At 44.5% G+C, this 26,237-nt stretch overlaps 1 protein-coding gene across 1 annotated transcript in view; it reads left to right on the top strand.

Annotated features, from left to right (window-relative positions):
- Positions 1-60: 60 nt before the first annotated feature.
- Positions 61-26,237, top strand: part of GAD2 (glutamate decarboxylase 2) — a 32,325-nt gene continuing 6,148 nt past the window's right edge. Inside the window, exons 1-13 of the mRNA XM_015853319.2 lie at positions 61-224; positions 401-460; positions 568-726; positions 1,439-1,672; positions 5,019-5,109; positions 5,954-6,066; positions 8,842-8,957; positions 15,884-15,963; positions 18,741-18,795; positions 19,533-19,649; positions 20,418-20,482; positions 24,276-24,354; positions 25,762-25,911. Coding sequence (XP_015708805.1) covers positions 149-224; positions 401-460; positions 568-726; positions 1,439-1,672; positions 5,019-5,109; positions 5,954-6,066; positions 8,842-8,957; positions 15,884-15,963; positions 18,741-18,795; positions 19,533-19,649; positions 20,418-20,482; positions 24,276-24,354; positions 25,762-25,911 — 1,395 coding nt within the window. The 5' untranslated portion in view covers positions 61-148. The remainder of the gene's footprint in view (positions 225-400; positions 461-567; positions 727-1,438; positions 1,673-5,018; positions 5,110-5,953; positions 6,067-8,841; positions 8,958-15,883; positions 15,964-18,740; positions 18,796-19,532; positions 19,650-20,417; positions 20,483-24,275; positions 24,355-25,761; positions 25,912-26,237) is intronic.

Raw genomic sequence — 26,237 nt, 5'->3', positions numbered from 1 at the left:
CCCCCACCCACGCGTGCCCGGGGCGCCCCCGCCCCCTCCGCTCGCCGCCACCCGGCGCAGCCGCGCGCTCTCACACGGCCGCGCTCTCGCCGTCGCGCACACCCGCTCGGGCTGCAGCTCTCAGCTCTTCGTCCGCTTCGCCTTCTCCATGGCGAGCCCCGGCTCCGGCTTCTGGCCCTTCGGGGCCGAGGAGGGCTCCGCGGCCGCCGAAAGCCCCGGCACAGGTAGGGCGGCGCCGAGCGGCCGAGACCGGCCCGAGCCGACCCGACGGAACCGTCGCGTCCGACGGCGGCCCCGGCGCGGCGAAGAGCCGTGGGACCGGGGCTACGAGGGGAGGGGTCCTGGGGAAGGGCGAGACCCCCGCCCGTCCCACGGACCCCCGTTCCGTTCTGTCTTGCAGCCAGAGCCTGGTGCCAGGTGGCACAGAAGTTCACCGGAGGCATCGGCAACAAGCTGTGCGGTAAGGGCCGGGCCGCGGGCCCGCGGGGCGTCGGGGGCTCAGCCTCGGGGCGGGGAAGGGGTCCGGGGGCCGCGGCGCTGAGCGTTCGTCCCCGTGTCGTTGTCAAGCGCTGCTCTACGGAGACGCCGAGAAGCCCGCGGATACCGGCGCCAGGGCAGCCCCGGGGGCAGCGGAGCCGCGGCCGTCCTGCCCCACCTGTACCTGCGACAAGAAGCCCTGCGGCTGCCGGAGAGCAGACGTCAACTACGCGTTCCTGCACTCAACAGGTAACGGCGCTCCGCGGCGGAGGCTCCGGACACGGCGGCTTCGCGGGGCACCGAGCCCCGCACCGCACCGCAGCCGCTGGGAGTGCAGAACAAAAGGGCTCCTAATCGTAATAAAAATGAAAACCCGCCGCTCTGGAGCCTGAGAGTCGCTCTTTGTGAGGAGGAGCGACCTTCCCGCTGCGGACCCCGAGGGGGTGGTGGTGGGTTGCGGGAAGGAGGGACCCTCCTTGAGCTCATAGTGACTTCGCCCTTCAGCAGAGCCCCCCCGCCCCGCGCTGCTGAGGGACAGCGCGGCCGCGGCACTGCCCGGAGCGCAGCACTGTGCTGCCAGCGAGCTGGGGGCTGCGGGGACGGGGTTCCATCGCACACTGATGGCGGGGCGGGGGCTGCGTGTGGCCGCTATCTTCCTGTTTACCAACTGCCCGTTTTTTCCCGAGATTCGTTTTCCGTTTTTTCCCCATTCACCTGCCGTCTCTCGCTGTTTCAGAAATTGATCTGAAATATCCTGGGAGCAAAAACCGCTGTTTTAGATGGGAAATGAAAACCTGAGCACGACCCTCAGCACATGCCTTGAAACACGTTCCAAATTCCTTAATAAATGAAAGTAAAATATTTATACTGAACACAGCAAAGAGACCTGCCAACCACAAAAGGAGCAGCCCGGGGTCCGTGCGGTCCAGCTGCAGTGTTAACTTTCCCCCTTCATCCCCAGACCTGCTGCCTGCGTGCGATGGGGAGGCGGCGACGCTGTCCTTCCTGCAGGACGTGGTGGACATTCTGCTGCAATACGTGGTGAAAAGTTTCGACAGATCAACAAAAGTGATCGATTTCCACTACCCCAACGAGCTGCTGCAGGAATACAACTGGGAGCTGGCAGAGCAGCCACAGACCTTGGAAGAAATCCTCCTGAACTGCAGGACCACGCTCAAATATGCCATTAAGACAGGTACGGCTGCGCTGACGAAAGCGGTGTTTCGTTGTGTCCTCGAGTGTTATAAATTGAAGCAACCCCAGAGCTCTGCTATTTTAAGACAGTTTCAGAGCAGGGACTGTTTCTAGCCCTGGGGCTGTCTGTGCAGCATCGCACAGCCCTTCTTGTTTAAATGAATCCCCAGATTTCCCCCTCCTTTCTCCCTCTCCATTTTGCCCGGTGGGGGGCCAGGCCTGTGCCTTACCTCCCCTGGATCAGGGCAGCAGTGCAGGGACCTTCCCGTGGAGCAACCTTAGTCCAGCAAATATGGATTGGAGTCCACGGGGCTCTGGGTGGCCATTTGCCACTTTGGTCCTCTCACCTGTTTACACTTAAAATGACTTAAAATCATGAATGTGGCAAAACTCTCCACAGAATTTCTTAATTATTATTTTATTTTATTTTATTTTATTTTATTTTATTTTATTTTTATTTGTTTATTTATTTTTACCTTAGGGTTAAGGAATACAAAGCTTAAATTACATGAATGGCCCTTGTTGTTATTCCTGCTGGGAAGCTGTGTCCCACTGTCTGGCCATGCTCTCGGGCCACCATAAACACAGACAAAAAGCACGGCGGCTATTAGGGCTGAGATGGGAGGTAATGCAGAGTGCATGGAGCTCTTGGGAGGAATTTGAATTGCTGAGAAATTGCTTAAAAATAAGTGTGCACCAATTGCTGGTAGAGACAAAGGTCGATGTGTGAATGGTGGCTGCGGGGAGACTGAGCGCGGTTTGGTTGGCTTGTAGGAGCAGCCTGATCCCAGCAGAGATTGGGGCTCTTTGTGATGCTGTGGGTTAGCGATGGCTGTGCCCAGCTGTGTGTCAGTGGCGGACGGTCTGGTGCTGTCAGAACATCAGTGAAACACTGCAATGGATGGTGAGATTGGTGCTGCCTGCTGAGCAGTGACTGAGCCCAGTGTTCCCAGTGGGTCTGTGCAGGGCATGGGCAGTGCCTTCCCCATGCATTGAGGGTCGGTGGAACCAAAGCACGGAGTTCGTTTAGCAGTTTTCGTTTACCTGTGGTGTGATAGCCATTCTGCCTTGTATTGATTTCTGCATGCCTTCAGAACAATGTTATCTCTTTCCTGTTGTACAGACGGGAGGCTGCCCTAACCCCTTGCATTTCTTTGCTGTTTTAATGCAAACAGCATTCCCCTGGTCAGAGGAATGACCCTTGTGGGGCTGAAATGCATGGGGTTTACACCCAGCCCCTTTCTCTGGAGCAGAACGTGCCTCGTACCCTCAGAGGAAGGATTTCTAACAAATGCATAGCTTTACTATCCGTTGCAAGGAGTAGGGGCTGGGGGGGGGGCTGTGAGGGGCTCTCCCTGTCACCCCTTTGTTCAGTGACAGCTGCACAGGCGAACGTGGGCTCTGAGCTCCTCACAGGCTGTTTGTTGTTGCCCGAAGCGTGGCTTGTAAGCACAGCCGCAATTTTCCGTGGCTTGCTCACGCATCAGCGTCACTTAGATGGAAAAAACCCAGCAGTGGGATTGGGGTCAGCCAAGGGGGTGGGTTTGCCGCTGTGCTGAGGGTGCCCTGCAGAAAAGCAGTAAGCAAGCAGCAACTTCTGCTCCGGAGATATCGGGGCTGAGAGGTGATGCTCCTGCGGGCAGAGCTCTGGGATGTGGCCCCACGTCCCATCCGTGCGGTTCACACGGCAGCTCCCGGAGCGGGAGGCTGGGGAAATAAGCAGTGACACGGAGCTGTCCCCTGGGGCTGGGTGCTGCCGGAGCAGCGCTGAGACACCGGGGCTGTAAATGTGGATTCTGTTGTTCCTCAGCTTTTTGGTTTGGGTTTAGCTTCAAAGCGAGAGTTTTCCTGGTTTCTGGAAATATTCCAGGGTTTCCTCTTTCAGACCTTAATTCGTTAGGAATGTGGGAGTCAGTGAGGAGCCTGGCTGTGATGCTGAGCCCAAGCTGTAGATACTGAAATCTCAAAACCAGCTGAACAGTTATCTCAGGGGGGTGTGCAGAGCCCTGGTGCTGTGGCCATGTGTGTCTCTGGTGACAGCAGCGGGGTACACGCATGTACCAGAGCCAACCACCCCATGGAGAACAGCGCTCCATCCGCTGGGTGTGTGGGAGGGCTGTGTGCACGCATCCAGGGCAATGCTTGTGGGGTGCCATGTCAGCTGCATCTCTGCTGGTGCATGGCATGGCTGTAGGCAGCACCAGGGGTGTTTCGGGGGAAGGAGACTAGATTCCATGCACCCCACCCCACACTGTGCTCTGCCCCACAGCCTGGCTGTGCCTTTGTGCGCTGTGGGGAGGGGGCAATTCCACATGCTGCTGTGACCGCGTGGCTGTGCCTGATAAGGGGCTGCTGGTGAGCAGAGATAAGTTCTCCCTCAGCTCTGGCTCTGCCTTCCCTCAATCACCCTGCTCCATCTTTTGTTTTCTGTGATGGCCGTAGCAGCGTGTTGTCTGTGGGGCAGGACAGGTGTTTTCAAAGCTCTTCCTCCCATCACACAGCATTCAAATTATTGAATCCCTTCTGTAATTGTATCAGTAATTGTGCCATTTAACAGTGCTTTGCAGGGAGCACGTAGGAAAAACTGAGCTGTAATGGTTTCTGTTCTTGTTTTAATCTTTCTAGCCACGTTTTTAAGAAAAATCTGTCAGGATTTTGGAAAAGTACCAGGAGCCAAATAGATTAACCACATAAATGAACTCGCAGCCGATTGAGGATATTCTTGTGCTGCGTCCCAATGTGGCAGCAGTGCTGGTTTTGTTTAAAACCACAATTGCAAGCAGGCTGTGTGTAATTGCAGGCTGGCAGGGAAGAGCTGACGAGTACCGCCACCATCCCCGCCATCTCCACGCAATCATCTGCCTTTGAGTTGAGAGCAAAGCAGTCACCAAAGTGTTCCATTTTCTCATTTTGCCCCATCTATTATAATGGTTGTCTATTCATCACTGATGTTATATGTCCTGGCAAGCCTCGCCAATGGTGGCTCGTGCACGCCTTTCAGAGCCAGCCAGGCACAAACCATTCAGTGACAACATGTGACACGCGAGCAGGAGCGAGCCGCTGTTTGTGAGAGGCAGCGTCGTGTTCATTTCCAAGGCGCATCGAGAGGATAATGGGGAATGCTGGAATTCATTAGTCTGTGCTCAGTGAAATTACTCTGATTTTGCTTGGAATGAGAAAGAAGAGAAATTCTGCCTTTTCCAATAAATACATTTATTGCTGTTTGCTTTGTTTCATACCTTGAAAGCACTTCCTTTGGTACATCAAGAAACCTTGATGTAAACGCACTGCTCGGGGCTGAACAGTTCCAGTCATCTGACTCCTGGTAACGTTTTCCATTTATGCAGGGCACCCTAGATATTTTAATCAACTTTCAACTGGATTGGACATGGTTGGGTTGGCAGCAGACTGGCTGACATCAGCAGCAAACACTAATATGTGAGTAGAAGAAATTTTTTGCAATATTTAATATAATTTTATGGCTATACTGTACAGTATTAGCTGCTGTAGCTGAATGAAAGAAAGAAAAAAAATTACGTTAGGATTGCTGGAAAAGCAATTGTCTGCTATTAAAGTGGTTTCTATGTTTACCAGCATGGAGATTTTCCACAGCGTTCTATAGGCTCTGAAATTTGATCATAGAGATATGATGTCATAGCTTTCCTTTGCTAATCTCCCCAGAATTGTACAGAAAAATTATTTTAGTATTTTGCATGCATAAGTATGTAAAATGAAAGGTTTGCTAAGAGAACAGTGAGAAGAGTTGTATTTAAGTATAGGAAATAGGTACAACTCACACACCAAGCTGTCAGAACCATTGCTTCCTAAAAGAAAGAGATGCAGAATTTAGAACACTTTTGGTAATTTTTTGCATTTTGGGGCTAGGAAGCATTTTGTGCACTTCTTTAGCTCCATGCACTGTCTTGTTGTCATGAATGGGGCTGTTGATGTGTGTGCATCAAGACAAGCATGCAGGCTTTAGCAAGGCAAAGGAGATCTGATTCAGGCCAGCATCTCTTGAATTCAGGGCAGAGCCTCGAGCCTGGAGGAGGTGGGCATGAGCAGCTTTACTGAAGTGGATGGAAATAGAGTCTCTAGAGCTCTGGGCATTTCTCCTTTTAGACATCTGACATCAAGTCAGAAGGGAGATTAGCAATATTTTAAACAGAAGTCTATTCAGTATGAGACAGAGTATATTGAGGCTATAGTGTAATGCAGTATTGGAAAAAGATGTGTCAGTGTTAAGATGAAAGCATTAAATGTGGGCATTACTACATTTCAGGTTCACCTATGAAATTGCTCCAGTGTTTGTACTTTTGGAATATGTCACGCTACGGAAAATGAGAGAGATGGTTGGCTGGCCAGGGGGCTGTGGCGATGGGATATTTTCACCTGGTACATGATATTTCAAGCTTGCTTCTTGGACTATGCTATGTGACATCCCCTGTAGTTAAAGAGTAAACGTAATTAAATATGCATGTTCACAAGGAACGTTGCTAATAACCACTAGCAGCCTCTTTGAGATAAAGCTTTGCATGTTCTTGAATTTCAGGGATTTGATTATAAGAGGGTCTGTTTGAGCAAATTGCACAGCGTTGTGAGCAGCTGTAATGGCACATGGGAAACATAATCAGAACAGACACCGGCCTTGCCCCCACTTTTTGTAGAGTGCATGAAACAGAAAGAATGTTGTAGAATGTGAGAAGAAATCCCATCCAAGAAATCCAATGTGAGAAGAAAAACCCATCACCAAAGGGGGAATTGGAGCGAGGATGAAAAAATAGGATATCCCTTGGAGTAAATTCAATGGTTAGTTAGAGTCCCACCAACTGTGCAGTAAGCAGTTAACTTTCCATGTGCAGTAAGCAGTTAACTTTCCATGTGTGAGATGGCCATGCTGCTCAGTGGGGGCTTGGGAGGGCTCCTTCCTCTGGGTTCTGGAGGCTTAGACCTGCTTCTGTGTGGGCACATCAGTAAGACGAAAATGCCTGTGGTGGCTGTGGAGAAGTCATTGACACTGAAGCACTACATTAAGGCTTTCATTCTATTCATTCCACTTTGTCTTTTGATTTATATTTTTTGTCTCCGAAACTAAAAATTTTAGCCCATCTTTCTCCCCATATTGCAAAAAAAATTGGAAGAATTTACATTGGGCACAGCATGTTGGCATGTCAAAAGAGAACAGCCTGATAGTTGGTGATATAGGAGCTCTTTCAGAAAGAAAGCTCAGTGACCTAATGGAGAGGGAAAGAGCATCTGGACTACCAAACAGAGGAAAGACCTTGTGGACAAGAGCCTGGGCTGTTGAGTCTCCAAGTGCAGAAGTTCCAGCAGGGCTCATCAGCAGCTGGCTGCTGGCATCTGACCACCCATGTGGGAGCTGCTGCAGGAGTCTGGGGTTGGTCCTTTCTGCAGAGGTGGAGGAAGAGATGAGTTTACATTACTTCTTGTTGAGAGCTTCTTGTTCTTGTACACTGCACGTGCAGAACACAGAGGCCTGACAAGGGTCTTCAGATTTTGTTGCCCTGTTTTGTTGGCTGTAATTAATGGTGAGTGTAGACAGCCACAAAATTAAAGGCAGAATGCAACCTTATTGTTCATAACTTTTTTAGGGTTAAAAGACTAGGTTAAAAATAGTAGGAAAACCTGGCATTGAAGAAACTTAACATTTCATTCTTGATTCTTTTGATGCTGAGCCTAGTGATTTTGGACAAGATAGGCCAAATTTCTTTTATGTGGACACCTTAGTTCACCTAAATCATCAAAAGTAGCTGCTGCATGATGTTTGCTTATTTTAGGGTTGAAAACCTGAATATTTTCTTTTAACCTGTCTCTGTGTCATGTTCCCTTATTTGTTAAAAGAGGAGATAGTACTGTAAGGGAAGGAGGAAGCAGCCCCCAACCCGCTCTGAGCCATATACCTGCAGTGCCATTCCCATTACAGGGTCACCAGGTGTCACACCAGGACTGAGGACAGGGAGAAACTACAGCAGAGACCCTGGGTAGAAGAGAAGGGCAACACCCTGGGCTTGTTACAGCAATTCCCATTTTTTCAGTGGAGAGAGTGGATGTGTATGTGCATGGTGCACGTTATCCCAGCTGCCTTTGGGATGAGCCAAGCCATCGCCTGGCAGTGCTTGTTTGTGCTCCTCCACCTTTAGGTGGACAAAAGTTAGGTACCAGTCAAACCTGTTCATTTAAAAACCATGATCAGTATACACCTTTTAGTTTTATAAATATATGTGCATAAACATAGATATACAATCATCTTTGTGTACATATGTGTGTACTATATATACAGGATAAAGCTGTTGGGCTTTATGTGTGTGTGTATGTTTGTGTGTGTGGTTGTGTGTGTACACATGTGAAAGTGCCTCAGGTTCTGCATTATATTCCCATAGTGCTCATGCAGTGTTAATCTGCAGCCAGCTGCGGTTTGGCTTTAGATGCAGAGACTCGGTAACAGTCTTGGAAATGCAAAATGAAGAGCATGTTTGTGATTTCTGCATTGAGGATTGAAATACAGGAAAGAAATACAGGATGACCTGTCATCTGATTCTTAGATGAGTATTTTAAAGCAGTGTACATTGGTGACTTAACAGCAGTGCTAGGGAAAGGTAACCTTTTCCCCTCACTCCCACTGGAGGACGGATAAAAAGAAAAGTATTTAGTAGAATGACCCCTTTTCCTTTCTCCTCCTTCTCTAGTTATCCAGAAGATAGTGTCTGTTGGTACACAGTGTGGGTTTCCTCAGAGCCAGGGTGTGAAGCATCACTCTGCTTCAGGAGGGAGAACACAGGTCAGGTTGCACTCAGAAGCCACTCAGGAAGTTGCCTTGTTGGCATCTATGGCATGGAGTGGGGGTAATGTATAGATGGAACGTAGATAAAACTAGGGACTAAAGGAAAAATTGCAACAAAAAAGAAGATAAAAGGAAACCTCAATCTTTTTTTGCATTAGTGTTTTATGCATAAATTGTTCCTTGTGTGTAGCAGACCTGTTATTGTACCACCCGGCTGTGAGGAGTAGCAGGACAAAGAATACACATTTCTAACACAGGGCAGAAAGATTAACATGAGAGTCAGGAAAACCATAGCAAGACTTGTCATTTATACTGCAATGATGTTACACTGCATAGAAAAAGTAACAGTGTATTACTGTGGACTCCAGGTGGTGCCATATCTAACATGTATGCTATGTTGATTGCACGTTTCAAGATGTTCCCAGAAGTTAAAGAAAAAGGAATGGCAGCTATTCCCAGACTGGTTGCCTTCACATCTGAACACGTATGTGTTTCTGTTTTTTCCTGTCTGATACATCTGCTTGTATGAATCCCTGATGAGCAAAGTAGCTAAACAGGGATTGGTAGCCAGCTGCCTTTATTTCTGTTATTCCTTCACTGGTGATGAGGAGCTGGGAAGGGGCTGGCTTTTTGCTCCATGGAGGAATGAGCTGTGAGCTCCTGTGTGGCTTGGACCCAGGGAGGGCAGGCTCCACAAACACTGCCCTTTTGGTTCCTCTGCCTCCAGTCTATAAATGCGGTATGGGTGGGAGAGACCACATCAAACAGGGAGAGCACAGCACTGGGCTTCTGTGTGCCATGTGTCCAAGGGGAACAGATCTCTGTCAATGAGAATACGTTTAGCTGGAACCACTCCTGCTGTTATGTAGTGAGAGGGTAATAACACACATAAAGACAGTAGCGCTGAAGTGCAATGTACAGCCAGGCAGCAGTGGCATGCTGCGGGGCACAGGGTTCGCTGGGGGTCACTCTCTGAGCACAACCCTCAGCACAACAGGGCTCATCCAGATGCCAACAGGAACTGGCTGTGTGCTGAGTGGGGAATGCTGAGAGGAAGGGAGATGGGCATGAGGGGGCTGAGTGGACCGTGTTGGGGAAATGCAGCTTTTTGCTTTACAAGCAGCCAAGCAGAAGTCGTGGTTTTTTGTGTATTGTGGGGGTTATTTGGGACTTAGGACCATTTCAAACACTTTGCAGCTTATGGTGGTACAGGAGGAAGGGAAAAGGAGGCTGTCCCCAGAGGGGCTGTGAGCTTCCTTCAGGCTTCATGGTCACCTATTAAATTTCTCATGGGCTCATCCAGAAGGAACTCTGATGGCTGGTTTCAGCAGCCTGCTGTACCTTCTGCTTCACATCTTCCTGGCTGCCTTTTTGACTTAGGAAGCACATGCTTCCATTCCACACTAGTGTGAGGAGCTCAGTGTCCTAAGAGCTGATCAGAAATTCCTGGGAGGCAATCTCTGTAAGGGTGTCTTTCATGGGGTGGGATGCAATGCAGGACTGAAGGCTCCAGTTTGCAGAATAATTGTCCCCAAAGCAATTGGACAAAAATATTCTGCAAATGCTTTGCAGCTCTCCAAAGTTATCTGCACAGCTAGAGATCCATTATTCATATGGAGGTTACAAACCTAATAAGTATTGCAAATAAGGTTCAGTGTGATTATTTAAAATAACAAATCTTATTAATCGTTAGAGAATTTCATTGTATTCATAGCAATGGGATGTTAAACAGTGAACGAAATTGTGCCATCAGTCTCAAAATAATGAAATGAGCTTTAATAATTGTGTTTTCATGCCAAGGAAGAAGCAGCTCCCTTAGCAAATTAAACATTCCGAAGTCAAATACACAGTGAATCCCCAGAATAGCATTTGAAATGTTACATTTTAAAAGTATCCCAAAACTGCAATTTTGTCCCTCCCTCAAGCAGTGTATGTGATAGCACATCTGCTAGGGAAGCTGAGAAACCCCACTAGGTGAAGATAGGGTCCTTTAACCCTTAATTGCCCAGCAGACAAGGGTTAGGGTTTAACCTTCAGAACAGAAGAGGGATGCAGAGATCCGGAAGCACAGTCCCTTTTTAGTCAGGAAATGTCATGCAGAACTTGAACAGGCAGTAAGACACGAGGATGGCATTTGTCTCATTTATCATGTCATGCTGATCTTCTGCGCCCTTTCAGACTCCCCAGTCTGACTCTCGTTTCTCCCTGTCGCAGCTGCATGCTGTTGTACAACAATGGCTGTGGAACAAGCAGGCTGTAAATGAAATGCTGTCACTTCCCTACACTGTACATGTGCTATAATAATAAAGCTGTAAGTCACTGGATTTTATTAGAAATGTTGATTTTTATTTTTTTTTCCTTGAGATTTTCAGTTGGAAGCAAAGATTCCAGTATTAGTAATTCTCAGTCAAGAACATCAGCATCACAGACAAAACTCTATTTTCATTTCTACCAATGTGGAGCTTCCGCTATTATAGGTGAAATTACTCCACAATTGCCACTGATATTGCTATGACCAGAATTTGGCCTCAGTTAGATGCCATCGTTTAGCTGCCAGAGAGGAGAGGGGAAGGGAAAAGTAATTCACAGCTCCTAAGTAATTCCCTTCCTAATTTAGGAGTGCGTTATGTGCCTAAAGTGAGAGCTTCAATCCCTGTACGATCAGCGAGGAGAAGCATCTCTGGAGTGAGACTCAGAGCATCCAAATTAGGAACTTAAATGTTCCTTAATTTAGTTATTTTATATCACCTCTGGGAGAAGTTCATCTACTTCTGTGCCTTAACCACTAAGAGGCACCAGCCTCTTGGCACACACAACCTACATTCAGCTTAAAGTAGGTTATGTGACTGTTCCAGCCCTGCATATGCATGTTCACCAGGTCTTCCCCGAGTTCAGTAGGGCTGTGACATTTTTGTCCTTACTCCTGATCGTTTCTGTTTCACCAGTGACACCGAGACACGGTATAACTGATTGGGTCAGGCTTGACTCACGTATAATTTCACTGAGGCGCTCTTGCATTCAGGTCTTAATTTAGTCCTCTGTAGTCACCCGTTCATCATCAGTCATTCCTGAACATGCAGTGGTGTAGGAGCAGTGCAATGTCCTTCAAGGCAGCTGTTCTGGACTGCTCGTGACGCAGGAGACTTTGACTCAAATGGGTAAAAGTGATGCCAGTTATAGCAACCTATTTTAGTCTTTTGTTTCACAAACAGTGAAAAATCTCAGATGAAGGCTACCTCCTACATCCTTGTGCATTGGCTTAGGCTGGAAAGAATGTTCAACTGAGTACATCCCTTTTTCAGTGCAGAGAAAACACCCTAAAAAGGAGACCTGTCTTCTCAGAATATTTTATTGATCCTTCTGTCTGTAAGGCAAGTGTGTTTTCACCCATTCCCTGATGACTTTGGCCATTCCACTTGGCAGTCTCTTAACATGGAGCAGGGATCATACCCAGAAGGTAAAAAGAATGAAGAGTCACAGTCTAAGAGAGAAAGAGGTGTGAAGGTGAAGAGTTTAGGTGCAGAGAACAAGTTAAGGGTGTAAGGTGTCGGCTTTGGGGATGGCCAGAGGTACCTGGAGGGACGTCTAACAAGGAGTGGCCTTGTTGTGGGGCTTTCAGAGAAAGGTGAAGAAGGCTGGAGAGCCTCTTCTCCATTTGGTGGCATCAAATTCTGAAGCCACAAGTTACAGAGTGAGTAGTGGTTTTGTTTCTCCCTGAGGAAACTAAAATTCAAACTCATGGATCTAGACATTCTTCCTTTGCGCTGCGTGATGCTCAGTGATTATAAAAGCTTTGCTTTGTGGTATTTGAAGCAAAAGGGAGACAGTGAAAAAGTTGGTATTACAGGAGGAGCAACTAAATTTAACTCCACTTGAATGAAAGTAAACTTCCTTCCAGAAGAACAATGCTAAGGAGCAGCCTCTTCCAGGGGGGTCATTTGTCATTAGGTCTAATCCTTCTTCTGGTCAGTGTCTTGGGACTTCTGCACTGCCACAGAGTCCTTGTGAGCTCACAGCCACACTTCTCATCCACAGACAATACTATAAAACTGTCCGCACAGGAAAAGAAAAAAGGTAGTGAGTCTTGCTGGGCTGGAACTATTACATCTTTCAAAAATGCTAAAGATCAGAATATGAGTATGCTATGCAGAAACGTTAATAATGTGAATATCTTTTCTGTCATTGACAAATGGAATAGTATTCGTCCATTGATAAAAATGGAATAGCAGTAGCTAAAGGAAACAATAGCAAACATATGTTGTTATGGTGTATTTAAAATGTGATGGGGCACAGGATAATTTTTTGTAGATAACTGAAGGAAAAGCTATGGCTTACAATTGGACTTTAGAGATAGGATTCATGTTGCTTCATTTTAATCAACGAAAGTGTAAACAGATAATCTGAGTTAGTCTGTGTGCTTTTTATAGCCAATCAAAAGTGAAATCTCTGGAAGACAATTCATCCTACTCTAAAATGGGTGCCCGAGCCTCAGGGATGCTACAGATGTACTCTTTTCTTCCCCACTGCTGAGGAAGCCTAGATGGTTACTCTAGACCAGATACACGTTCTGAAATGGTTAAAATGAAGAGGGATCTTGCATCATGTCCAATGGAGGTGGAGAGGAAAACATGTTTACCTGCTCTGCTGGTGGGATGAGGCTGAATGTCCAGGTCTGCAGGGCACCAGAGTGCAGCAGCACAACCTGCAGCCCTCAGGGAGGTACCGGCTGCTGGTAGCTCAGCTTACTCAGCGTCTGGGAGTTCATGTCACTCTGAATTTATGTGAGCAGGGAGAAGCTGCAGCCTGAAAAACCAGCTGTGGCCTCTGGGCCCACGGCACGAGGATGGCTCTTCTACCAGCTTCAGCCATGCCAGATGATGAGCGAATAATTCAGCAAGCTGTAAAAATAGAAGCATCTGCACATGGAAGCACCGTTCATTCAAGACAAGAATGTCATTCTTTTCAAAATCAAAACGTTTTGAGCAGCACCACTTTTTCCTTTTTCCAACAGGCTTACTGTGTTATTGCACCTGTAAGAAATTTGTGGTGTGTTTTGATGCTACAGAGCTCACTATGAAAAAATGACTATCAGGCTTATTCCCAACAGCAGGTGAGATTTCAGACAGAGGGATGGTTCATAGGGCTCAGTCAACTCTTTTTTCTTTCTTTTTTTTTTTTCCTGACCATTAATACACTTCTGTCACTAAGGTTGACTAAAACCTCCTGCTCATTCACCACTGAATTTCAGCTGTATTTTTTTCCAGGCAGAAACTGAAGTTCTTCTTTTCTGAGTGTGTATGTGTAGTCTTCCAGGTGCAAAGGTCCGTGACATCCCACTCCTACCTGCACGTCTTCCTATCTCTGGCAAGCAAAAGACAGAGATGGAACTGCAATCCTGCTGACTGCTTCCAGCCTGGTTTTTGATTCAGAGCTGGCATCAATTGTGGCCCCTGTATTCTAAAAAAGGTTACATTTGATATCCTTCCCATCATTAGCCCAGCCAAATTCATCAGCAGTTTTGCTTAACCAGGGCCATTTCTGCATATCTTCCTGTTTTTCAGATCTGTACATTCTTTTATGTCTGCCTGTGGTTATGCAGACAGCCAGTTTGTCAGCATAGTCCCAGAAGTTCTAAAACAGACCCTAATAATCATCAATAATCATCATCATTAGAAACGGTGTGTTTTTTTTCGCTCCTTCAACCATTTTTTTTGCATAATTAGTGCCATTTTGGCTGTTCTGGAGCCATTCAGGTAGTTGTGATTCCTCTGATGTTTCCAGGAGACAGAAAAATGTAACAGCAATCGTACGTCTGTACCCGCATACACTGATTGAACAATTTCATATTCAGAGTTTCTTAGGAACTGTATTACCTTCTGTATTTTCCTCCTCCTGTTTTGGTTCCTAACTGCTGAATTCCCTTCAGCGTGTAAAAAGCCTTCAGGCATCTAAGATATTAGCAGTATATTCATTTTGTTCCCAGTGCTGTGTTAACTGTGCCATGAGACTTCTCAATGAGGCAGCTGAGCTTGGCTTTTTTCCAGTGGATGCCTTTGAGCACATGGGCTTAATTTTCTTCCTCATAGTAAACTGTTCCAATCTGTATTTCCTTTTAAAGGCACTTTGGATAGTTCTATTTTCTATTAGGAAAAAAAAAAAAAAAAAAAAAAAAAAAAAGGAAATGACAGTAGTAAATTTGTTTTAAGTAGTATGGAAGATAGAGCAACCTTAAGCAGAGTAGTCAGGACTATTAATGAAAATTACCCCTCAGTTGTTTTTAAAGCACGGTTGTTTTTTTAAGGGCTTAAGTTCAAGGCACATGTTACAGCTCAGCTCTTCTTCCTCTCTGTCTTAAAGCTGGTGTACATTTGACGTTCATTTCTCTCAGGTGCTCATTATTGTATGGGGCTGTTAAGCTCTCTGTGCAGTTCCATTGACTTCAAGGTCTGTAGGTGATGCTGACACATAACCATCATGTTCAGCTCCTTCCATACACCACTCTGATGACTGCAGTACTGTTGAAGCCAAGTATTCACTTGATACAGCGGTAGTGCTTATTCCTTTGGTTTGTGATCTGCTTCTCCACTCCTGCACTGGCAGGAAGGCACCTGAAAAGCCTTACTAGATTTTTATCTTCCTTGTTGATAGAATTCCATTGGACAGTACTGTTACAGTTGGATTTCAGTTAATAAAAATATCTGATTCTTGGTGATAAAATCTGATTATATAAAACTATTTCATGATCTTAATCACTAGGATTAGAATTAGAATTATGAACCAACCAAGTTAAGATGAGCAAGAGAAAATTCAGCTGACTTGCACTCTAATGTATAACTTCCATGTTTTATCATACAGATTAGGTAATAGATTTAGTAATATAATGGCCTGGTCCTGATTTTAAACTACAATAGCTCTGTCTATTAATGGGAGTTATAACTAGCTAACTATCTTTCCCTGGCATGAGATCACAATTAGGCTCTCGTAATTTCTCTCAGTCTGTTAATTGGCCAGTAGTTAATAGCAGAAGAGTGTCGCTCTTGGTGCCACACACTGAATGAATTCTCTGGAGGAGAAGTTTTTGTTTTGGTGAATCAAATTTGTTGCTCTGTACATATAAGCAAAAGGCAGTGAAGATGTGCGTCAAGAACAGAACTGAGTCCATCACCAGCCACAACTGTGTATTTAATATTCCAGAAGTAAATCCAATAATTGTTGTTTCTCTAATAAACTGTAGTGACCTGATATGAAGCCTGAAATTACAGTGATCAGTTTTCAAAGTCTGTGACTAGAATTACTGCCTTATATGGACCATCTTGAGGAAGGGCTTTCAAGAGTATAGTGTTTCATTAAGTTGGATAAGAAACAGTAATAAAAGCAATAAATAATAATAATAAAACTTGTTTTTTTCAGAGTCACTTTTCTGTGAAAAAAGGAGCTGCAGCCTTGGGTATTGGTACAGATAGTGTGATTCTGATTAGATGTGATGAAAGGTAAGTAAAGATGCCAAATGCTGTTCCTTCTGTTGGTACGTGGAAGAGCATCACCAGGTGCTTAACACAGAGACAGCAGCATGTAGGATGTAGTCAACAGTATAACTCATAGAGCTATCATCTTCAGTCAGCCTTGCAATGATTTATCCCACTTGAGGGACTATAGTTGTGGTTTCTTAATGAATCAGTTTTAGGAGCTGATAAAAAATCTTGAAGTTCTCTTCCTCAAGGACTTTTCATATTTCTTTCTCATCTCTTCCTGAAACAAAAAGTTGAACTAACAATCTTTACATGCATTCATACATGCCGGTGAGAAACTACAAAGGAGCTTTCTTAGGGAAGGTACTCTTACATTTTGATACACTGAAGTTAGCTGAAATTAGCATTTTAAAGGAGTGAAATACTGTGGAGAATTTGCTAATATAATTGCATTATTTCATGACCCCACCATCCTTTTAGGCTGGATGGCATTTCCCATAGTGGGAACATGCCCCTTGCAGTGGGATGTGCAGTCAGTTCTTTGAAGGGTCTTCCCTTTCCACAGGCAGCATGGGCCAACAGCAGGATGACCCATGGAAAGGAGGAGCACAGCAGGCTGCATGCAGTTCTATAGGCACCACAAAACAGGCTGTCAGTGCTTGACATGGGGTGGTGAAGATGTAGAATGTAGGAGCGTGAAGGAGCACCAAGAGATCTTTTCAACATCTTCAGCATGACCAAGCAGCTTCTTGGTGGCTCCTTTCCTCCCCACCCTGATCCATTTCCACCAAGGCTGTCTGGCTTTGCTGTTTCATGAGACTGTGTATATGTGTACTGAATTTCAACCAGGAAAGCATGCATAAAATGATTTTCTTGTTCATGTCCCAAACTGGACAACTGTACATCTTTGTTGCCTCTTTTACTACCTCAGTATTGGTAGCAGTAGCACATTAACTGCAGGTTTTCAGTCAAAACACTCCACTTTGGTATGACAACTGTGAAGACTGTACACAGATGTGTTTACTATGGGAATGCTTTGGCTTTGCAGCAGTCGCTGTTCACAGTGCTCTTCTGCTGCTGAGTCTCTTTTGCCATCCTCCTTCTGCCTCTGGTGTTGCCTAGCACATCTTATGTAACCACCCTGCCGCATTATTTGAGTGAGGTTTGCATAAAGATGTATTTTTAGGTACCTTAGTAGTGAAGTATTTAATTATTTTGTAATGTATTTTAAGGCTTTCAGGTCATCTGAGTTCAGGTGGCAACACAAAAAGTGCCTTGCAGTGTCGTTGGCTGTTTGCTCAATTTAGAGCAAGATATTGTACTTGAAGCCAATCTTCTGCATACTCCTTAGTAAAGTTTGGCATTGCTTGGGCATTGCACTCTGAGTTCCTGCCATGAGTTCCTGCACATAATCAGTGTGACATGGGGCTGGTTGGTCAGCCTCTGGGTACAAATGTTGGCAATTAAGGGACCTGCCCATCTTTGTGTGTGCACGTCTTTGATAAATGGGAAACCATTAAAGCTTAACATCTCAGTTTATAGGAGGAATTCAGAGCCTTCCTTTGGAGTATTTTTTTTTCTTTACTCCTCTACCAGTCCCAGAAATGGTTTGAGAATCCTTGAGCGAACCAGTCACTGACTTGTGAGGTGTGTAAGGATTAAAACTTGTCATGCTTAACAGGAGCTTATTACTAAAAATTGATATTTTAGTTACATCCATCTAAAGATCATGAAAAAAAAGTTGCTTTGTTTTGTTTTTGTGTTTGTTTTGAAAAGTAAATCTAAAAGTCGTGGCTTTGTTTTCCTCAAAGTGCTATTTTGAGCTTTAGTGGATGTTATTAGAAGTTAATCTTTATAGCAAGAAGAAATACAAATTATCTTTGTATTGAAAGGGAAGAAATGTCTGTCTATACGAAGAACTAGGAAATCCTTCTAAGTATATACATATATATATGTATATAGAAATGTAAATGGACAACACTTAGACCCAATGATGAATTTATTCCTGTAATGTGGGGAGCTGTCTTACCATTACGTGTAACCTCAGCTAGTCTTTCTTGTGGCTAAATCTGAGAAATGCAAGCTCAGAGTCTAGTATCAGCTCTGTTTGTACCTTGCATCTAATTCATTTATGAGATTTTATAAATTGGCCTTCATGCCTTTTACCTCTGAATCTGAATCTCAGGCAAATGGTTCATTTTAAATGTGTTGCAAATACTGTATGCAGCCAATGCAGAGTGCTTGGCAGTGCATCCGAGTCTGGACTGATTACTTTGTCTCACATCTTGCTTCAAGCAAATATGGACATGTAATGCACCAGTAACTGCGAGCAGTCACCCTGAAACGAGCCCATCCCTGGGACCAGGACATGGAGAGGGCTGCTTACACTGGAGCTGTTGCAGTGCTGGGGCCACACAGCTCAGCCAGCATTTTTTGTGCCTGCTAAGACAGGTTTGGAACCCAGGGAGCATTTTGGGAGCCTGGGCTTGGGATCAGGAGCAGTTCCCAGGGCTTCAACATCCAACAGGACTGGAAGGCTCCACGGAGCTGTCTCAGTCTTGAAGGGGAGGTGTCTGTGAGGTAGCATCTCTGTTGTCATCACCATGTTGATGCAAATCAGTTGAAAAAGTAAGCAGGCTGAAAATGTAGACTAACGGACAGAGTCTATCTGAGCTCTTCAGTGCCTCATGAGCCCTGGGCAAAAATGTCACTTTGTTCCTTTTTGGGTTTACTATGAAGTGAAGAATTAACAGCAAAAGATGATTTCAAGATTTCTAATATAACTCTCTTTTTCCCAGAGGGAAAATGATTCCGTCAGACCTTGAAAGAAGAATTCTTGAGGCCAAACAAAAAGTAAGTTACCATTAAGTTTACTAGTATTTCTGCCTCCCCCAGCAAAACAAAAACAAAGGTGAAAAAACACCATACTGATACAGCTACTTGGTTTGGCAATAGAGCTCCACACAAATCTCCTGATGCTACATTTCCTTTTGCAAAGTGAAGTTCAGACACTTCTGATTGTTTAAGCCCCAGTTCAGCAAATAAATATAAACACCCTCTACCTTTACTGCTTTGAGTATTGTTTATGCAGTCAACAGAGAATGAACTGAAAACAAAACACTGGTGCAAGTTCCTGCATACTCAAGGCTTCAGAGTGCAAAATGCAGGTGACTGTGTGCTCCTTGGTGACGCACAGCATTTGGCAGCAGGAGTCCAAGAGGTGGTCCTTGGGCACTGAAGTGCCTTGTGGATAAGATTTGCTTTATGTGACGTTACATAGAGCAGACCCTTTTGTTTTGGGTAGGTGACAGTGAGCAGAACTGTTCCTTTGAGCCCTTACCCATCTCCTGCCTCTTAAATTAATGGAAGAGACTGTTTTGGAAGTTTGCTGCCACCTTAAGGTAGAAACTGTAACATCACTAGTTTCTAAATGAACAAAAAGCCCTGGGACATAGCAACTGAGTCCTCTAGGAGCCACTTGTGGTTTCATTGTGCAGTCTGCCATTAGAGCAATGCCAGCTCCAGCAGCACGGGAGGAGTTAGGGCTGCTGCTGTCTGACTTTGCCAAATACCTCTGTGCTTTCTTGTAGGGATTTGTTCCTTTTCTAGTGAGTGCCACAGCTGGAACAACAGTGTACGGGGCTTTTGACCCACTCATAGCTATTGCAGACATCTGCAAGAAATACAAAATCTGGATGCACGTGGATGTAAGTGTCGTCTTGGGTGGGTGGGTGAGGGAGGCAGATTCCAAGGCACGTAAGCATGAATGTATTAGTTTCTTCAAAACCCTCTTATTTGGCTCCTGTAATTAAGTCTGTTATCCAAATGCTGACTTCCCAGTCATCTGACAGGCTCAGGTTAAAGGATGTAACTGTGACTGTGCAGTACTAACAGTAAATGGGGTGCTTAAGGTGGATGGCCTATTTAGAGTGCTTTGGGCTTTCAGCTTTATCTTTAAATATCACTAGTCCAAGAAATCCATAAGAACCATCATGCACATTGGCTCTGCTTCTATAGCAGCTGCAAAATAAATACATAAGAAAAAGTCTACATTTTTTTTCTGGGGTAAGCACCCGAAACTGCCCAGCAGATTAATCCGGATGCTAAGGAGATGTATCAGATTGGCTGCTTTGCTCAGCTTTATCTGGGTTCTTACCAATAAATCTTACTGAAGGATCATCTTTCAGCCCCGGAATGGATCTTATGTCATTTTTACAAAATCTTTTTTTCCAAGAAAGCTTGGCAGCTGAATTTCCATAGGGCTGACTATCATGCTTTTGATTACTTTGTTAGCCCAAATCATTCCAATTTAAGAACTCGTGTTTGCCTTCAACTACTGCTCAGCCACATGAAATACCTACCTGTCCCAGATCTCTGTAAGCAAATTGGGGAAGGCAGGCAGGTCTGCTCGCAGATGTCATCCTGGAGAAATGCAGAGGTGTCCTCTCATTAAGATAATGTATCTTGCCTTGTAGGGAGCATGGGGTGGTGGGCTGCTGATGTCAAGGAAGCACAAATGGAAGCTAAATGGTGTTGAAAGGTATGGTTTATTAGCGTTAATTAAACATACTTATTAGATGCATTTTAGCATACTTGTGATTACCATAGCAGTATCTATAAACACAAATAAAAATCAGGCTCTGTTATCTCCAGGATACAGAAGGAAGGAATTATACAGTTTGCTCTTCCAGTTGAAGCAGCATTGCCCTGTGCCTTTGTTCAGAGTTACAGTGCAGCAGCACTGTGCTTTGTAGTGCAAGCAGCAGACATTTCTTGTTTGCATTTTTATTCCTTCCAACATGCATTCTTGGGTCCAGAGTGGTTTCTGAAGCATCCTCTGATTCCCTGTCCAAAAAGAATTAGCACTTGTATTTCTCTGTCATGAATATTGGAAGGTTGCCTGCTGAGGTCTGAGTATAAAAGGTGGATGGCTGCACCTGCAGCTGGGACAGTGTTAGGGCATTCACCAGCCACTGCTCCATTGCTTCTGGAAGGAATGCCACCTCCCAGCTGTGCTAATGACATCTGGATACACACATTTGCAGTCCTGAGCTCGTCAACATTACATATACACACAGCTGAACATAAACAATATCAATGTAGTTCTGCATCTGAAAAGACTGCACTTAAACTCGCAGAAACTTGCCCAGAAACTTTTAGTTGAGCTGTGGATCTCCTTGCCATGGGATGTTAAGATTTACTTGAGTTTAAGGGAAGGCAAACAAACATTATTCAGAACTTCTGGGAGCTGCAAAGTGACACAAGGCTTGAGTATTTCAAGGAAGTTCTTACATGCTTGCCCTGTTTTATATTCTTCTGGGCATCTGCTTAGGCTGCTTACTAGAGACCGTACACTGGGTACGTGGAGTTCTGCTCATATTCATATATTTTCCAAAGGTGTTCAAGATTAAACTATACTCCCTTCTGCCTCTTTTATCTCTAAATCAAATCGTTGATAAAAATTACAGATGATTTCCTCAGTCTATTTCTATGATCATGTATCTATCTCACATGCTAAATTTGGAAAGCAGACAATGGTTCTATGAATTTCATATACTTCAGTCAAGACTGCCTCCAGTACTCCAGATTTGTATGTTGTCCTTTAAAAGGACTTACATCTAAATACTCAGTGCATTAGAAAAATCTGAATGGTTGTCTGTGAGGATAGAGTTTGGGAACAAAAAGTGTTTTCTGTCAAAATTCTTTGGGAATTAGAAGTTCAGGTTGAATCCACATTGGAGAATTTTCCACACGGGATATCTTAGGTCCAGAATGTCTCCAGTGCTTGGTAAGCACCATCCCTGTGTGCCAAGTGAAGAACTAATGAAGCTTGTCATTTCCATTCCTGTTATGCTTCTTGGTGGACACAGCAGCTCACTTCAGTTTGTCCAGATTTCAAATGTGGGCACTTCTAGAGGAGAACTTATCAGATCCAACTTCTACAGACAGTTCCATTTCACAGTGTGTTATAGGTCTGAATAGAACTGGAGCTGTTAGCTGTGTTTCATGGGAGAGGAAGAAACAAGAAGGAACAAAATGTCCCTATTCATTGCAGGGGAGTTGGACTAGATGACTTTTGAAGGTCCCTTCCAGCTCAGACAGTTTTTTGGTTGTAAGAAGGGATCATTGAATGAAGCACTCTTGCTTCAAGTATTCCCATCCTTTTGGTGACAGGCAGTCCAGAAAGAAAAGACTTGTCAAAGACAGAGGAGCTGCAAAGCCAACCTTACCAACCTCTGCAGGCTCTGCATGGAACATTTTGAAGAGCACCTGAAGGAAGCATGTGCCTGGAGCAGATAGGTCTGACCACCATCAGGACATGCAGCCTGGTGCCCCACTCCCGGGGCCTGGACAGTGGTGAGAGCTACATGAGAAAATCATGCCTGCAGCTTGATGAATGCTCTGCTCAGTCTGGGCATCCTTCCCAGATCTGCGGCTGGCCAGTGAGAGCACCCTCGTCTGGTTTTAATGATGGCTGAGGCCCAAATCCTGCCAGCCTTGAATCTCTCATGTCATCCATTTGGAATCTCCAAAGGAATACATCTTTCTTTTTTCTGTTGATGATCCATAGTAAAACAATCACAAAGGTGCTTGGTGCAGTTATTTTGGGGATGCTTTAGAAAAAACATCTGTGGATCCACGCAGCTTTCCTTTGCTGTTTCTTGCAGTCAGCAGTTTCTTCAAGCATATACTGATGGCTCAAGCCCAGAAAAACTGTTGAAAAACAAATGAAGATTATTTTGGATAATTATTATATTTTTCTGGATGCGAGTGGGACAGATATGGGGGAATAAATGACCCCAGGGTAAATTGAATGTTTCAGGCAGATAATTAACATCTGGCTGTTGTCAGTAAATAATCCTTTTGTTTAAGAAAACCTATACCACTACTGTTACCTAGAGTCTCTTAAAGGATTTTTGCCTGATTCAGCATAGACACAGATAAAAATGAAAAAGTACTATATCAAAGGAAATTCATGGACCCGAGTGCATGTTCAGAATCATTAGCTCTGATGTTGTAATCAGATGGCTGACTCTGAGCTGATTAAAAGCTGCCAAGTATTCATGAAGCCAAGCCAAGTGGCCAGATGTTGCCTCTGGAAGACAATCATCTCCTACAGATTTTGCATCAGGCACTTGTGCAGTCCCATTTAAACAGCAGAGAAGAAGGCACAGAAATGTTGCACAGTGTCCCTGTGCATTTTTGAGTTGCTTGCTTTGAAGAAGCGAGAGCAATTTGGTAGGGAATGATAAGGACAAGCATAAACCTATAACACTGTCTCCAAACCTACGAAGGAAAATACTGCCACATTCTCACATGCTTACTTCTGTTCACACAAATGTTACCTGTAAGTGCATCCTGCGTCCTTTAAATGATTACATGGCCAGCTGGCTTTTTTATAGCAATTCACACCATCAAAACTCAAATTGCTGCACTACATAAAATCACGTTCTCTGTGCATCCTTGTCAGCTTGCCAAATAGGATGCAAATGTATACATCTATCAGCCAGTTATCACGTGTAATAACAGTAATTAGCAAATAGACAGTCAAGCATAATGCAAAATTTAAACAATAAACATTGTTACTGGACAGTCTGCCCTTCAGCACTCACCACTGTCCCAAATGTCTCTTCTCTGGTTTGTGCTGTGACAGCACCCTGTTTCTTCACAGGACCTGGGCTGACTGCTGTTTTTGCAGAGCATATATCCTAAGGAGAGTCAGGCTCAGGCTCTTCTGTAGAAGGCTGAATTTTTTCTGTGTTTATTGCTCTGGTAATTTTGTACCTGATTATCCAGTGTGAAGGAACTGTGAAAATTACCATCAGCACAACAATGAGAAAAATTACTTCTGGACAGGTTTTCCAAACTGGCCAGAGACTTAGAGGTACCCAGAGATATGTAAAGGAATTTTCAACTGGAATCTTACTGACACTGAAATCAGTGGGAGGGAATCTGCTACTTTGCCAGCTCCCTGCCTGTGTATTTGCTGCCTTTAGAAAGTTCATCAGTCAAGTGAGTGCTTTTGAAAAGTTTACCCTGTGTTTATAAAGTATAGACGACTCTCCAGAATTAATACTAATTAAGTGTAGTGGATATGGCAGTTATCCTGTGATAAGTTGCCAAAATGGCCATCCAAAAGCAATCCAGAGCTAGGTCCCAGAGGAAGGCATTGCTTTCTTACTCTCAGCCAAGATTACTTTCAGCTTTACTTCCTCAAACAAAAGAAGGTGCACTTTGTTCCTTGTTCACTATTATTCTGACCATCGCTAAATGTCTCCATGGTTTCACTGCGGTGGAATGGTGTCTGAGCTTCACATGGTTTTCTGTCACAGGGCCAACTCGGTGACCTGGAACCCTCACAAGATGATGGGAGTCCCACTGCAGTGTTCAGCCCTGCTGGTGAGGGAAGAGGTATGTCCCAAAATCCTCACTGCTCTGGCCCTGACTGACATTTTGGTTCTGACAATCCTGGATGTTTTCTTCATACGTGTGTCATAGCAAATAGTTGCTAATGCAATGAGAAACTGAGAAACAGCTCTCTACTCACAGGCTGAGTAAAAGGGAATTAAAGCAGTCGTCTACCAGAAATGATATGTCTAATTAATGGCAATGTCTTTACAGTGTTGTGGTTTTGCATTCATAATGCCTGTAGTAAAGTTGTAGGTGCATAGCTGTGTAACCCCGCTGGTTTCTGTGTGGTGTAAAACATAGCAGTAGGCAAAATCCCATCCTCTTAGGGTGAATGCTGTGGTATGAATGCAGTATGACATTTCATTCATAATCAGGGCATCATTACTTTTCCTGGACTTTTATGATAGAAATTTCAGTCCAGCTCTGATCCATATATCCACTTTGGGGTGCGTGGAAAATAAAAAGGGAGGACTAAGTTCACTTGGAAGAAGTAGTACTAGAACTTGAATTACCCTTGAAGCCTATAATTTTCATATAACCATCAGTTACTGGGGCAGCTGCTATACGACCACTACTTAGTAGATCAGCTATCAAAAAGCTGGTTGGTGTTTTGCTAACAGCTGTACGACAGATTGTACACAAAGTGGTTGCGCTTAAGAAGAGAGAAGCTGGCTTTCATTTGCCCTCTGGGTCAGTCCTCTGAGACAAATCCCACCTGGTTGAAGTCAGTATCATCCTTGACCTCTTGTGAGAACAGATGGCTCAGATTAGAGAAAGCCAATTTCTCCCTGCTTCCCCCCGCATTTTACTATCTCAGTTTTGAGTTATATGTAAAGCTTTGACTTAATGATGAACTGCAAAGTTTGGAGTCTTATTGGAGTGGAAACTGCACTTTTAGCAACCGCCACAAGGTATATCTTAAACTTGGTTGAGGACTTCACTAAAACCAGAACATGACTTTCTGCATTTGACTTAAGAAGCTAAAAAGAAACCTCATGCATTTGTGGGCCAGGCTCTACACCTTGTTGGCTGCTGGCCCTCCCACTGATTTGCATCTCTAAACAGTGTCTGCCAGTCCAGAAACAGCTCTTTAAAGGCAATATGCTCTTTTCAAGGCTTTCCCTGCCATTTAAGTATCTAATCTGAGCTCACACATTGCTGGGTCAGGTACCAAACAGTGTCCCAGGCATTGAATGAATGAAACAAGGAAGACTTAGGCCACTGAGCAACCAAGTTTGGTATCCCTTTTTTCTTCCAATCTTCCTCTTCCCCTTGGACACATATTCTGCTGAATTTGGGTGCTTGTAGTTTCTTGTAGTTTCTGCTGTGCAGCCCCTTGGTTAACCAACACAACCCTCAAAATAGTAGAGTGCCAGAATGACTTTTATGTGTCTCTCTTTCTATAAGGGACTGATGCAGAGCTGCAATCAGATGCATGCATCCTACCTCTTTCAACAAGACAAGCACTACGACCTGTCTTATGACACTGGAGACAAGGCTTTGCAATGTGGGCGACATGTTGATGTCTTCAAGCTTTGGCTGATGTGGAGGGCAAAGGTAGGACTTCTGCAATATACTTGTTTGCGTTAAAATAATGCACACCAGATACTACTTTCTCTTCTGTAATCATCATGCCAGAAACTACCTGATCTGAATTTTCCATATATAACATGAAAGAAAGAATATTATTGTTTTCCTTTTTTTATACTTCTAACAATTTAGCTTCAAAGAAGAGCACATGATTTTGAAACTTGAACTCCATGGCTTTGCATAGCATTTGCTTTGTGTAACTGTAGGAGTCTAACAGCATAAATCATACATCTAAGGATGGTGTTATGTGCATTTCTGGAAGTAAAAAGATGTTTTATTTTAAAGACATTCAG

The sequence above is a fragment of the Coturnix japonica genome, chromosome 2, assembly GCF_001577835.2.
Source record: "Coturnix japonica isolate 7356 chromosome 2, Coturnix japonica 2.1, whole genome shotgun sequence".
Lineage (NCBI taxonomy): Eukaryota > Metazoa > Chordata > Aves > Galliformes > Phasianidae > Coturnix > Coturnix japonica.
The sequence above is the reverse complement of the archived record's forward strand: the minus strand, read 5'-3'. Positions and strand labels throughout refer to the sequence as shown.